The sequence below is a fragment of the Triticum dicoccoides genome, chromosome 3B, assembly GCF_002162155.2.
Source record: "Triticum dicoccoides isolate Atlit2015 ecotype Zavitan chromosome 3B, WEW_v2.0, whole genome shotgun sequence".
Lineage (NCBI taxonomy): Eukaryota > Viridiplantae > Streptophyta > Magnoliopsida > Poales > Poaceae > Triticum > Triticum dicoccoides.
The window spans coordinates 569,847,980-569,859,864 of NC_041385.1; the positions used below are offsets into that span (position 1 = coordinate 569,847,980).

Here is an 11,885-nt window from a genome sequence, read left to right on the forward strand (position 1 = left end):
GACTTGCCGGTAACGAGATTGAACTAGGTATGAAGATACCGACGATCGAATCTCGGGCAAGTAACATATCGATGGATAAAGGGAATTACGTATGTTGTCATAACAGTTCGACCGATAAAGATCTTCGTAGAATATGTAGGAGACAATATGGGCATCCAGGTTATGCTATTGGTTATTGACCGGAGAGGTGTCTCGGTCATGTCTACATAGTTCTCGAACATGTAGGGTCCGCACGCTTAACGTTCGAGTGACGATATAATATTATATGAGTTATGTGATTTGGTGACCGAATGTTGTTCGGAGTCCCGGATGAGATAACGAACATGACGAGCAGTCTCAAAATGGTCGAGAGGTAAAGATTTATATATACGATGATGGTATTCGGACACCAGAAGTGTTCCGGAGGGTACCGGGTACATATCGGATCACTGGAAGGGGTTCCGGGCACCCCCGGCAAAAGATATGGGCCTTATGGGTTAAGAGGGTAAACACACCAGCCACAAGGGGCTGGTGCGCCCCCATATGGGCCGGCCAAGGTGGACAAGGAAAGGGGAAGAAGGAAAGGAAAGAAAGGGAATATGATTCCCCCTTCCTTCCCCTCCTCCTCTTTCCTTCCCCCTCCGATAAACATGGCAGGAGGGCGCGACCAAGGGCAGGAGCCAATTAGGATTCGGACCTGCTTGGGCGCCCCTTGGCCTCTCCCCTCTCCCTCCCACCTATATATATATGAGGAGGGGGCGCTTAGCACACACTAGACATTATCTTAGCCGTGTGCGGCGCCCCCCCTCCATAGTTTACGCCTCCGATCATAATTTTGCAGTGCTTTCGTGAAGCCCTACAGAGTCACTTCACCGTCACCATCACCATGCAGTCATGCTGACGGAACTCATCTAATACCTAGACATCTTGCTGGATCAAGAAGGCGAGAGACGTCACCGAGCTCAACGTGTGCAGAACTCGGAGGTGTTGTATGTTCGGTACTAGATCGGTGGATCGCGAAGAAAGTTCGAGTACATCAACCGCGTTGTGAAATGCTTCCGCTTACAGTCTACGAGGGTACGTAGACACACTCTCCCCCTCGTTGCTATACATCTCCTAGATAGATCTTGCGTGAGCGTAGGAATTTTTTTGAAATTGCATGCTACGTTACCCAACAGTGGCATCACGAGCCAGGTCTATGCGTAGATGATATGCACGAGTAGAACACAAAGAGTTGTGGGTGGTGATCGTCATACTGCTTACCACCAATGTCTTATTTTGATTCAGCGGTATTGTTGGATGAAGCAGTCCGGACCAACCTTACATGATGTGACGCCCGAATAATCAAGCTACAATAATCCTCTGCTCATGATGCCACATCACCACGATTACTATCGTTAAACTCGCATTGGTTCGAAACCGGTTCAAATTCAAAATTAAAAAATTAAATCGATCAAATAAAGTTTTCGAATGTCAAAATAAAAATGTTCGTTTTGTTGCAAATATTCACTAGCTAATTATCATGTGGCAACCAACATCATTTGGCTCTCCCTTTAATCCCTAGGAAAATATAAAGTGGCCCAACGACATATTAATTGTCTTATTCTATTTCCAAAAATGCTTGAACAATTCCATTGCCTATAAACTTTTTATGCGACACCACAATGTTGTTCTAAAATTGTGTGCCAAATTTCAAGTTGACTAAATTCATTTTTATCACTCAAATAAATACAAACAGTGGCTAAGTTTTTTTTTTGAGGAAGACAAACAGTGGCTAAGTGAATTAAAAAAGGGGGGGAAATAGAAAATGGATGACCACAGTACTTTTGGCCCAGCCCACACTCCCACTTACCCCCTTCCTCTCGCTAGAGTACAGGAGGCAGGGCGTGGCGGCCATCCTCGGCGCCATGGCCATGGTGGCAGCCATCCACCACCTCCCCGGCGACCTACAAGTACCCCCCCCCCCCTTGGTCGAACCCTAACCTCTCCTCCCTCCCCCTCGCGCCGTAGCTCTTACCCTCGCAGACGCTCGAGCCCGCGGCGCATGGTCTCCGACGTCCACGTGCCTACCGAGCTCCCCGCGCCCAACCACCTCGTCCGCGAGCTTCGTCGACGTCCACTCCTTCGACTACATGCACCAATTGGAACCGGGAGCCCCTGCATCGACGGGATCGACGCCTTCTTATTCCTCGGGCACCACCGCCTCCGCCGTCGATCCGCCGCCTTCGCTGCTCCTAAGCCATCGCCGAGCCACCCTTGTGCTCCCCGGTGAGCACCACATCGATTCTCTCTGTTTCCCTTTGATTCCATCGCCGTAGACGTTGTGCGCCGCCTCCGCCCGAGCTCGTGCTCACCGCAGCGAACCCGCGCCCCGGGCTCCCCTGCCTCGTGCCCTGACCACTCCAGGCTGCGCGCCCCCGCGCCCGCCTGGGCCGCGCCCTGCTCGGCCGCTGTTGCCTTATGCTGCTTGCTACCGCTGCTTGCTATTGCTGCTACTCCTCACGGCTGCTCTTGCCACGTTGCTGTTCTGCTGCCTTGCCGCTGCTATGCCGCCGCTGCTGTGTTGCTTGCTGCTGCTGCTTAGCGCCTGCCACTGCCCGTGCTTCTGTTGCCGTCGCTACTACAGCCGGCCATGGCTGAGCGCCTGTGTGTGTTGAGTGTGTGCGTGATGTGTGTGTACGTGAGAAGAGCAGCCTTGGTTAACTAGGAACAAGTAGCAATTAGTGGTTAGGTTAAGGGAAACGTTTAGAAACGGCACGCCGGCCGAACCATTGCGCCGGTCACTTGCTTGCACAGCGTCAATCACATGCGTGACTGGGCCCATCCCCACCGCCCAGCCTCTTTTTCTCCCGATCCCCTTCTCATCTTATCCTTTCAGGCATCTTCTACTCCATCCGCTTAGCTCTTTTTCTCCTCTGCTCCATCCCCACCTACCTCCTGCGCTCAATAGCCATGGATGAGCTCCACCTTTTCCATCGCCTCTCAAGAGCGACCCCCATCCCCTCCCCCACAGCACCATCCCTGCTTCCAATCAGGGGCGTAGCGCCGCTGCTGCAGCCTGGAGGCCTTTGGCAACGCGAACGTCAACGTCCTGCGGCATGCCGGAACCGATGAAGCCACCGTGCTACAACCGACAAGGTGCCGTGCTTCCATGGCGTCACCACGCCAACTGGTGTGCTGCAACCGTGTTCAGCACGAGCTGGAACAGGACGACGTGGATCTTGTGACCGCGGTCACCACGGCCGCATGCTGGGAACCGGCATGGCAAGGAGCTGGAACCGGCACCGGCTTTGTGTTTTTGCTGGAACCGGCATGTTATTTTTGCTGGAAGCAGCTTGATTTTTTGCTACAATCGACTCTGGAGCTTTTCCTTGCTAAATTTGCTTTTGCTGGAACCGGCGCATATTTTTGTTGGAAGCTAGTATATTTTTGCTACAACCATTGAAGCTTTTTTTTGCTGGAACCGGGGCAGCAAAAAGCTACATCCAGCACTGCCGGCGATGGAGACAACGTCCTGCGGTGCTGCATCCAGGGCTCGCCGGCCACCACGGTAATCATCGGTTTTTGCTACAACCGGTGTCAAAATTTGCTACAACCGATGTATTTGCATTTTTGCTACATTGCACAAGCCAGCGTATTGATTTTTTGCTACAACCCTCGCTCGATTTTGCTGGAACGGCGCTCGTTTTTTGCTGAAACAGGTGATCGAGATGTTACGACGGTGAGATTTGACCGACGAGCTGCGGCATCAGGCGTGAGCGGCGACGAGCACGATGGCGAGCTATGGCCCTCGCCATCGAAATTGCAATCGTCGCCACCGGAGCTACAACCACGGGTGCCGATGTTACATGCGTGGAGCTGGCCACCGGCGGCGACGGCGACGGCGATCATCGACGACGGTGACGATCAACGGCGAGGGGCGGCGACCGGCGGTGACCATCGGCGGGGGGCCGCGACCGGTGGCGACCGGCGGTGACCATCGGCGGGGCGGCGACCGGCTCCTTTTTTCCGCTGTGCTCGCGAGATTCATTTTTTTTAAGAAAGGAACTGCATGAGAGCCCAATCTGACGGCAACACATGCTTGCATCGAAGGGTTGGGGCTCGACCGGCTGAAACGGTTCGGCCGGTGCGCCGGCGCCTATAAGCGCCCTTAATTAGTCTAATATATGCCAATGACATGCAGGATCCATTGTTAGATTAAGAAAATAAAACAAACCTAAAAATGTCTAAGTCAATGACAAGTGGACCATCAGGCTACTTAATCTATTTAACTAGAATAGTTTAGTTGCTTCCTGTGACATGTGGGCCACGCCCTGCCCTTTTCACCAGTCAAGTTGACTTGGTCAATTCGGTTTAAATAAATGCTGAAATTTCAGAAAATTGTATAAAGTTTGAAAATTAATAGAAAATAAATCGTAACTCGGATTAAGAAGTTTTATACATGAAATTGCTGAGAATGACGAGACGAATCCGAATACGCGGTCCGTTCGTCCGCCACACGTCCCTAGCATAGCAAACATGCAACCTTTTCCCTTTGTTTCGTGTGACCGAAAATGTCGGACTTCAGGAAAACTATCCCGGATGTTATCCCCCTTCGCCGGTATCAAGTAACACTGCATTAGAACACCTCTAGCGATGCTTTCGTCATGTCATGCTTTATGTTTGCTTTATATTTACTGTTTCTTCCCCCTCTTCCCTCCGGTAGACCCCGAGAACGATGCTGCCCTATGATCGACTACGTCGACGATGACACTTCTTCTTTTTCAGCAGAGCTTCCAGGCAAGCCCCCCTTTGATCATCCCGATATTGCCCATTCCATTTTCTCATGCTTGCATTAGATTTTGCTACTGTTATTGTTTGCTCCTATTATGATGCATAGGCTGCTTTTGTAACCTGCTTATTCTTACCTACCTGATTATCCTAAACTGCTTAGTATAGGTTGGTTAGTGATCCATCAGTGACCCTCACCTTGTCCTTGTTGCCCCTGCTTCATCATCGAAGACCTGATCAACAAGATCGAAGACCAGGCCCCGGCACCGCACATCACTTTCCCCTTAGTTGCTCGACACTACTGGGTTACTATCGAGTACCGAGGGTTAGATATCTACAACACTTCCGATGTTGACCCTGTAGTGTAGCTATTCGGTCGTGGTCATCGAGGGTGATTCCGCCTTAACCACTTCCGATACGACTTTGTCGTGCAACCCCTCAAGTGTGAACCTCGGGGGTGATTCCTCTTACGTTCACCTTGATGATTATATCGAGTGGAATTCACCGGGGGTGATTCCTTGGGTTTTCCCCTTGATCTTTGGACACACGGATACTTGGACTTTACCACCGCTACTTGGAAAGGCAAGTCGACCCTGAGGGGTACCCGCGAGTGATGTGGAGACGGGTTGACCTGGAGGGTGCCCGCGAGATAATTACGAGGCGTGGTCGGACATTCCTAGCCCTTGCCGCAAGTCCTCGAGACGGGGCAACAGGGTCACATCTTTCGTGAATCTCTGCTTGTTACCGTGCGTTCCTAATCCACTACGATTTGTATATTTGATCCGAGGGGCCTCTGGCCTGATAGCACTAACCATCACGTGGGCATAGTATGGGCGTTCTGCGTCGTATGCATCAGCCGAAGCTTAATAGACGTCAGCGACTGAGCGGCGCGCGCCGGGTTGGACTGTGTAAGCACCTGCCTTTTTCAAGGAGGTAGCTAGGTCTGCTCACCAGCTGCGTATGCAACGTGCAGGAGTTCCCGGGGCAATGGCCCATGACCCCTGGGGGCATAGGTTTAGTCCGGCATGTTGACCTCTCTATTAAGCCTAGGTCGGGTTGCGGCGTATTGTTTGGCCGAGGCCGGGCATGACCCAGGAAAGTGTGTCCGGCCGGAGTTAATCGAGTGTGGTGGGTAAGTTGGTGCACCCCTACAGGGAAGAAAACATCTATCGATAGACTGTCCTACGGTAACGAAAACTTGGAGTTGTATCCCGATCGATACAACTAGAACTGGATACTTGAGATGAGACATGGATATGAGAAATGGATAGTATGGCTCTGGGATTGCTTTCTTGCAGGGAGTCGAGAAAGGATCTCTGGCCGAGGTTGATAATACTACTACTACTTTACTTTATGCTACTCTACTCCCTCCTGTTTGCTGCAAGATGGTGGTTTCCAGAAGATGCTAGTCTTCGATAGGACTAGCCTTCTCTCTATTCTGGCATTTCTGCAGCCCAGTCCACATATACAGCCTTCCCTTGATAAATGTTGCATAAGTAGAGTAGATCCTTGCTTGCGAATACTTTGGATGAGTACTCACGGTTGCTTTGCTACCCCTTTTCCCCCTTCTTTCTTCTTTCTGGTTGATGCAACCAGATGGTGGAGCCCAGGATCCATACGACCCCACCGACGACTACTACTATCCCGAGGGTGCCTACTACTACGTGGAGACTACCGACGACCAGGAGTAGTTAGGAGGCTCCCAGGTAGGAGGCCTTGACTTTTCGATCAATGTTGCTTTTGTGCTAGCCTTCTTAAGGCAAACTTGTTTAACTCATGTCTGTACTCAGATAATGTTGCTTCCACTGACTCTTGTGTATTCGAGCTTATGTATTCGAGCCCTCGAGGCCCCTGGCTTGTAATATAAAGCTTGTATTATTTTAATTTGTGTCTATAGTTGTGTTGTGATATCTTCCCGTGAGTCCTTGATCTTGATCGTACACATTTGCGTGTATGATTAGTGTACGATTGAATCGAGGGCGTCACAAGTTGGTATCAGAGGCGACTGCCTGTAGGTAGCCCCCTTCCAACTCCTTGGCCGAAGTCGAGTCTAGTCATTGATAAACTTTTACTAACATGGTTGTGTGGCTTACGGGCCCATGTCGTCATTGGGTGGTATTAGGATCTTTTACTCATCGTCTATACTCCAGGACTCTGTTCTCTCTTCTATTCAGGTTAAATGAATTACTAACTACATTAGGTTCTCGTAACGACTTTCCCGGAGAGCCCCTTCATTCCGGATGGTTGTATGCTTCACCAGAAGACTTCGAAGATACTCTCTGATCTACTCCCAAGAACTTGTGTTCATTTCTTTTGCAATCCCTTAACACCGTTGAATCCTTATGGATAACTGCGTACCCTTGCCGTTCATACTTCCATCCCTAGTTGTTCTTGTTATTACAAGATACCCGAAAGTATTCTCCGACTTTCGAGAATCCCTTTTCCGACTGCCTTATAGCTCTTTTCTGCCTGAATAACCCTACGAATAATTCCTCACACTTATCAGGGATTCGTTCATCCCCAATTGATCTTATGTCTCACAAAATTCTTTGAATGCAATTCGATCTCCCGAAGATCCTCTGCAGCCTAGTGCTCCCGAAAGTCTTGTCTGCCTGCATTATGGTTGAATCCATATGTCCGGCAATATTCATTAGCATCCTTTGTCATTGTCATCTTCAGCCTATTGATTCATTATGTTGCGATTGCTCGCAATCATCAGTCGAACCCTGAAATTTGACCTTCCTGCTCATACGTCATTCTGGACATGAGTTGGATCTCGACCAATCATGTTGTAATTGATTGTCCACCTAGTTCCCTTCAACTTGAACGTCGAATTATTCAGATGTTTCTATAATCTAATGCCTTTGCATTCTTTCCTTCTTTTGTTTGAGTACTGATACTCACATCAGATCAATTGCGGATCCCTGAATCCTTTGATGGATTATTATCCGGCAATGTCCTTCATATTCAAAATCTCATGCGCTCCTCCCCTGATACATATTGCCTTCGGTAAATTGTATCCTTTCCTTTTGTCAACCATGCTTTACTTTTGAGCTTGTGTTAATTACTCCTGAAGCTTGTGGTATGTGTTCCTAAGATGCCCTGATGGGTTGAACCTATGCCTTCCCTAAACCTTATGGACTCGAAAGTTTTCACGAGTCATACTGTTCTAGTGTTATGACAATTAAATTTTCAACACTACAACTTCTTTGAAAGCGAGAGGTGAATGGAAGGTTATGCATTGAAGAAGTGGGAGTCGACCTTGAACTTTGTGTTCATGCCACGGACCTGATGTAGAACTTATCTTGGAAGCTTCTTGTAATAATAACTTTTTTCCTTGATATAATATCATCTGGTATCGGTGAATTGATCCTTCGCAACCGTGGATCCGACCATGATTGTTCTTCTTTGGTCCCATTTCTTGGACAAGTTAAATCACTTGTCTTCTGCAGGTCAATACACATGCCCAACCTCTATTATGATCTACCTTCGAGTATTACCCCTGGTATCTCGAGGATATCTTGCCATTGCACTACATCTTATGAACTTTTGATGGAGTACTACCTTACCCTGTCTTTGTCACTTCATGGGTTCTGGGTTGTTTGTCAACCGTGAACACTGATAAGCGAATCAATTCCGCACTCCGATTCAATAACTCTAAGTAATTTTCGTTGCTTACGAGTTTAATAATCCTTCAAGTCATTCCTAGCCTGATCGGCTATATCATTATCGTGCTAAATTTTAATTGTGCTACCTGGTCCTTCTTCCCAGAGCACAATTTTTGACGATAAGCTAAGCCTACGTCGATCTTCCTCATCATATCATTTCGCCTTGAACAACAAGCTTGATTTCAAGTTTGTGTCGTACTCGTGGTTCCAATAACCTTTCGCTTCATCATTCCTTTGACTTGATGTCATCGCATATCGATTACATCTTCATGAAATCTCTCGACAAATGTGTCATGATCATCATCAACATTCTGATGCTCCTCCAGGATATCAATCGAATTCATGATGAGAAATACCATCCGTGCCCCTCAATGATTTGGGTTATCATCGACAACATTCTTTCCTTCCCCCTAACACAATTTTGTTCATATCATTTTGGCATTACATCCTTTTGACATGTCGATGGATTGCTGCTGAACCCACCGGCCACATCCTCATCTTTCAATGATGAAATTGTACGAACTACTCTAGCAGTTCCCGGGGGATCCTTTGTGAATTCAAAAGTCTGACTTTTACCTGATGACCATGTCAATGGTATCCCGAAGCATGTCTGTGGTACTCCAATCATCTACAAGAACATTGAAAGAGCAATGCTAAATGTTTCTTGATCAATTATCCAAACACCATGGTATGGGTAACATCACGCGTTTCCTCGCCCCCCTCACTGGATGGTTATCTACTTGTAGTCCCGTCATGATTATTCCCGCTCTGCTTGCTTTGGGAAGGAGATACACCTAATACTCGTGTATACCCATTTTCCTTTCCATTGTTCTGTTTAAATCCGATAATCACTTTTCCTTTCATTTGTTTTGTTTAACCTTTCTGGTAATCTGACATACCTGAGCAGTGATAATTCCCTGCTTAAATAAGCACCTCGGTGTACAACTCTGTCAGTAAGACCATGTTACTATTGTTGATGACATTCTGGTAACCACCGATGGACGGGAACTTTGCCTATTGGTCCGCCTCATATTACGAGCAGGAAAATGGTTCTCTTCGTTCCACGCCCTTGGTACCATACTTTGTAGCCAACATAAGTGACAGGCTATCCTCTGACCCGCCTTGCTATCATATCCGTGTAACATGTCACCGCTCTTTCTACTTTTAACCCACATGGTGGGCCCATAACCCACAGTTCCACAGGATCGAAGCTTGACTCTCCTGTACAACCTTGATGCCGAAGTATCTTATGCTCTTGGCTTTGTGTGTTATCACGAGCCTCCCTCCGAGAGATGATCTATTCACGATGCTCTGAACCCCCTTTCACCCTCTGTTTCAGGCAATGAACGATTGCCTACCCGGTTGAAGCTTGTTATTACACCTTCTTACCTTGCTCTCGATGACTTTATTAAATTTCAACTCGAGAGATGCCTCTATGCCACGTTCACCAAGATAACCCGAAGGTACCTATCTTGTGTTGAGCTCCATCCTTCCCGAGTCTTCCCTCTTACTCCACCCCTTAAATCTCGGGACGAGATTTCTTGTAGTGGAGGAGAATTGTGACGCCCGGATAATCAAGCTACAGTAATCCTCTGCTCATGATGCCACATCACCACGATTACTATTGTTAAACTCGTATTGGTTCGAAACCGGTTCAAATTCAAAATTTAAAAATTAAATCAAACAAATAAAGTTTTCGAATGTCAAAACAAAAATGTTTGTTTTGTTGCAAATATTCACTAGCTAATTATCATGTGGCAACCAACATCATTTGGCTCTCCCTTTAATCCCTAGGAAAATATAAAGTGGCCCAATGGCATATTAATTGGCTTATTCAATTTCAAAAAATGCTTGAACAATTCCGTTGGCTCTAAAACTTTTTATGCCACACCACAATGTTGTTCTAAAATTGTGTGCCAAATTTCAAGTTGACTAAATTCATTTTTATCGCTCAAATAAATACAAACAGTGGCTAACTGAATTAAAAAAGGGGGGGGGAATAGAAAATGGATGACCACAGTACTTTTGGCCCAGCCGACACTCCCACTTACCCCCTTCCTCTCGCTACAGTATAGGAGGCAGGGCGTGGTGGCCATCCACGGCGCCATGGCCGTGGTGGCAGCCATCCACCACCTCCCCGGTGACCTACAAGTACCCCCCCTTGGTCGAACCCTAACCTCTCCTCCCCCCTCGCGCCGTAGCTCTTACCCTCGCAGACGCCCGAGCCCTCGGCGCCATGGTCTCTGACGTCCACGTGCCTACCGAGCTCCCCGCGCCCAGCCACCTCGTCCGCGAGCTTCGTCGACGTCCACTCCTTCGACTACATCCACCAATTGGAACCGGGAGCCCCTGCATCGACGGGATTGACGCCTTCTTCTTTCTCGGGTACCACCGCCTCCGCCGTCGATCCGCCGCCTCTACTGCTCCTAAGCCATCGTCGAGCCACCCTTGTGCTCCCCAGTGAGCACCACATCGATTCCCCTGTTTCCCCTTTGATTCCATCACCGTAGACGTTGTGCGCCGCCTCCGCCCAAGCTCGTGCTCACCGCAGCGAACCCGCGCCCCGGGCTCCCCTGCCTTGTGCCCTGACCGCTCCAGGCGGCGCGCCCCCGCGCGCCAGCGCCCGCCTGGGCCGCGCCCTGCTCGGCCGCTGTTGCCTTATGCTGCTTGCTGCTGCCTCTGCGTGCTACCGCTGCTTGCTATTGCTGCTACTGCTCAGGCTGCTCTTGCCACGTTGCAGTTTTGTTGCCTTGCCGCTGCTATGCCGCCGCTGCTGTGTTGCTTGCTGCTGCTGCTGCTTAGCTCCTGCCACTGCTCGTGCTTCTGTTGCCGTCGCTACTACAGCCGGCCATGGCTGAGCTCCTGTGTGTGTTGAGTGTGTGCGTGATGTGTGTGTACGTGAGAAGAGCAGCCTTGGTTAACTAGGAACAAGTAGCAATTAGTGGTTAGGTTAATTGGTCTAATACTCCCTCCGTCCCATAATATAAGAACGTTTTTGACACTAGTGATATAAGAACGCTTTTGACACAACACTAGTGTCAAAAACGTTCTTATATTATGAGACGGAGGGAGTATATGCCAATGACATGCAAGACCCATTGTTAGATTAAAAAAATAAAATAAACATAAAAATGTCTAAGTCAATGACAAGTGGACCCTCATGCTACTTAATCTATTTAACTAGAATAGTTTACTTGCTTCCTGTGACATGTGGGCCATGCCCTGCCTTTTTGACCAGTCAAGTTGACTTGGTCAATTCGGTTTAAATAAATGCTGGAATTTCAGGAAATTGTATAAAGTTTGAAAATTAATAGAAAATAAACCGTAACTCGGATTAAGAAGTTTTATACATGAAAGTTGCTCAGAATGATGAGACGAATCCGGATTCGCGGTCTGTTCGTCCGCCACACGTCCCTAGCATAGCAAACATGCAACCTTTCCCCTTCGTTTCATGTGACCGAAAATGCC

The 11,885-nt window shown here is 48.4% G+C and overlaps 1 protein-coding gene across 1 annotated transcript; it reads left to right on the forward strand.

Moving 5' to 3' along the window:
* The first annotated feature begins 1,814 nt into the window (after window positions 1-1,814).
* LOC119277146 lies at window positions 1,815-4,404 on the forward strand. The gene is made up of 3 exons (XM_037558380.1): window positions 1,815-2,247; window positions 3,452-3,529; window positions 3,681-4,404. Exons 1-3 carry the CDS (start codon window positions 2,024-2,026, stop codon window positions 3,682-3,684), a joined length of 306 nt encoding a protein of 101 aa, XP_037414277.1. The 5' UTR covers window positions 1,815-2,023; the 3' UTR covers window positions 3,685-4,404.
* The last annotated feature ends 7,481 nt before the right edge of the window (window positions 4,405-11,885 follow it).

Bases quoted from the DNA above. Each gene is read 5' to 3' on its own strand.
- LOC119277146 (XM_037558380.1), top strand. From the start codon at position 2,024: ATGGTCTCCGACGTCCACGTGCCTACCGAGCTCCCCGCGCCCAACCAC. The intron at 2,248-3,451 runs GTGAGCACCACA...GAACCGGGGCAG, and splicing joins AGCCACCCTTGTGCTCCCCG to CAAAAAGCTACATCCAGCAC.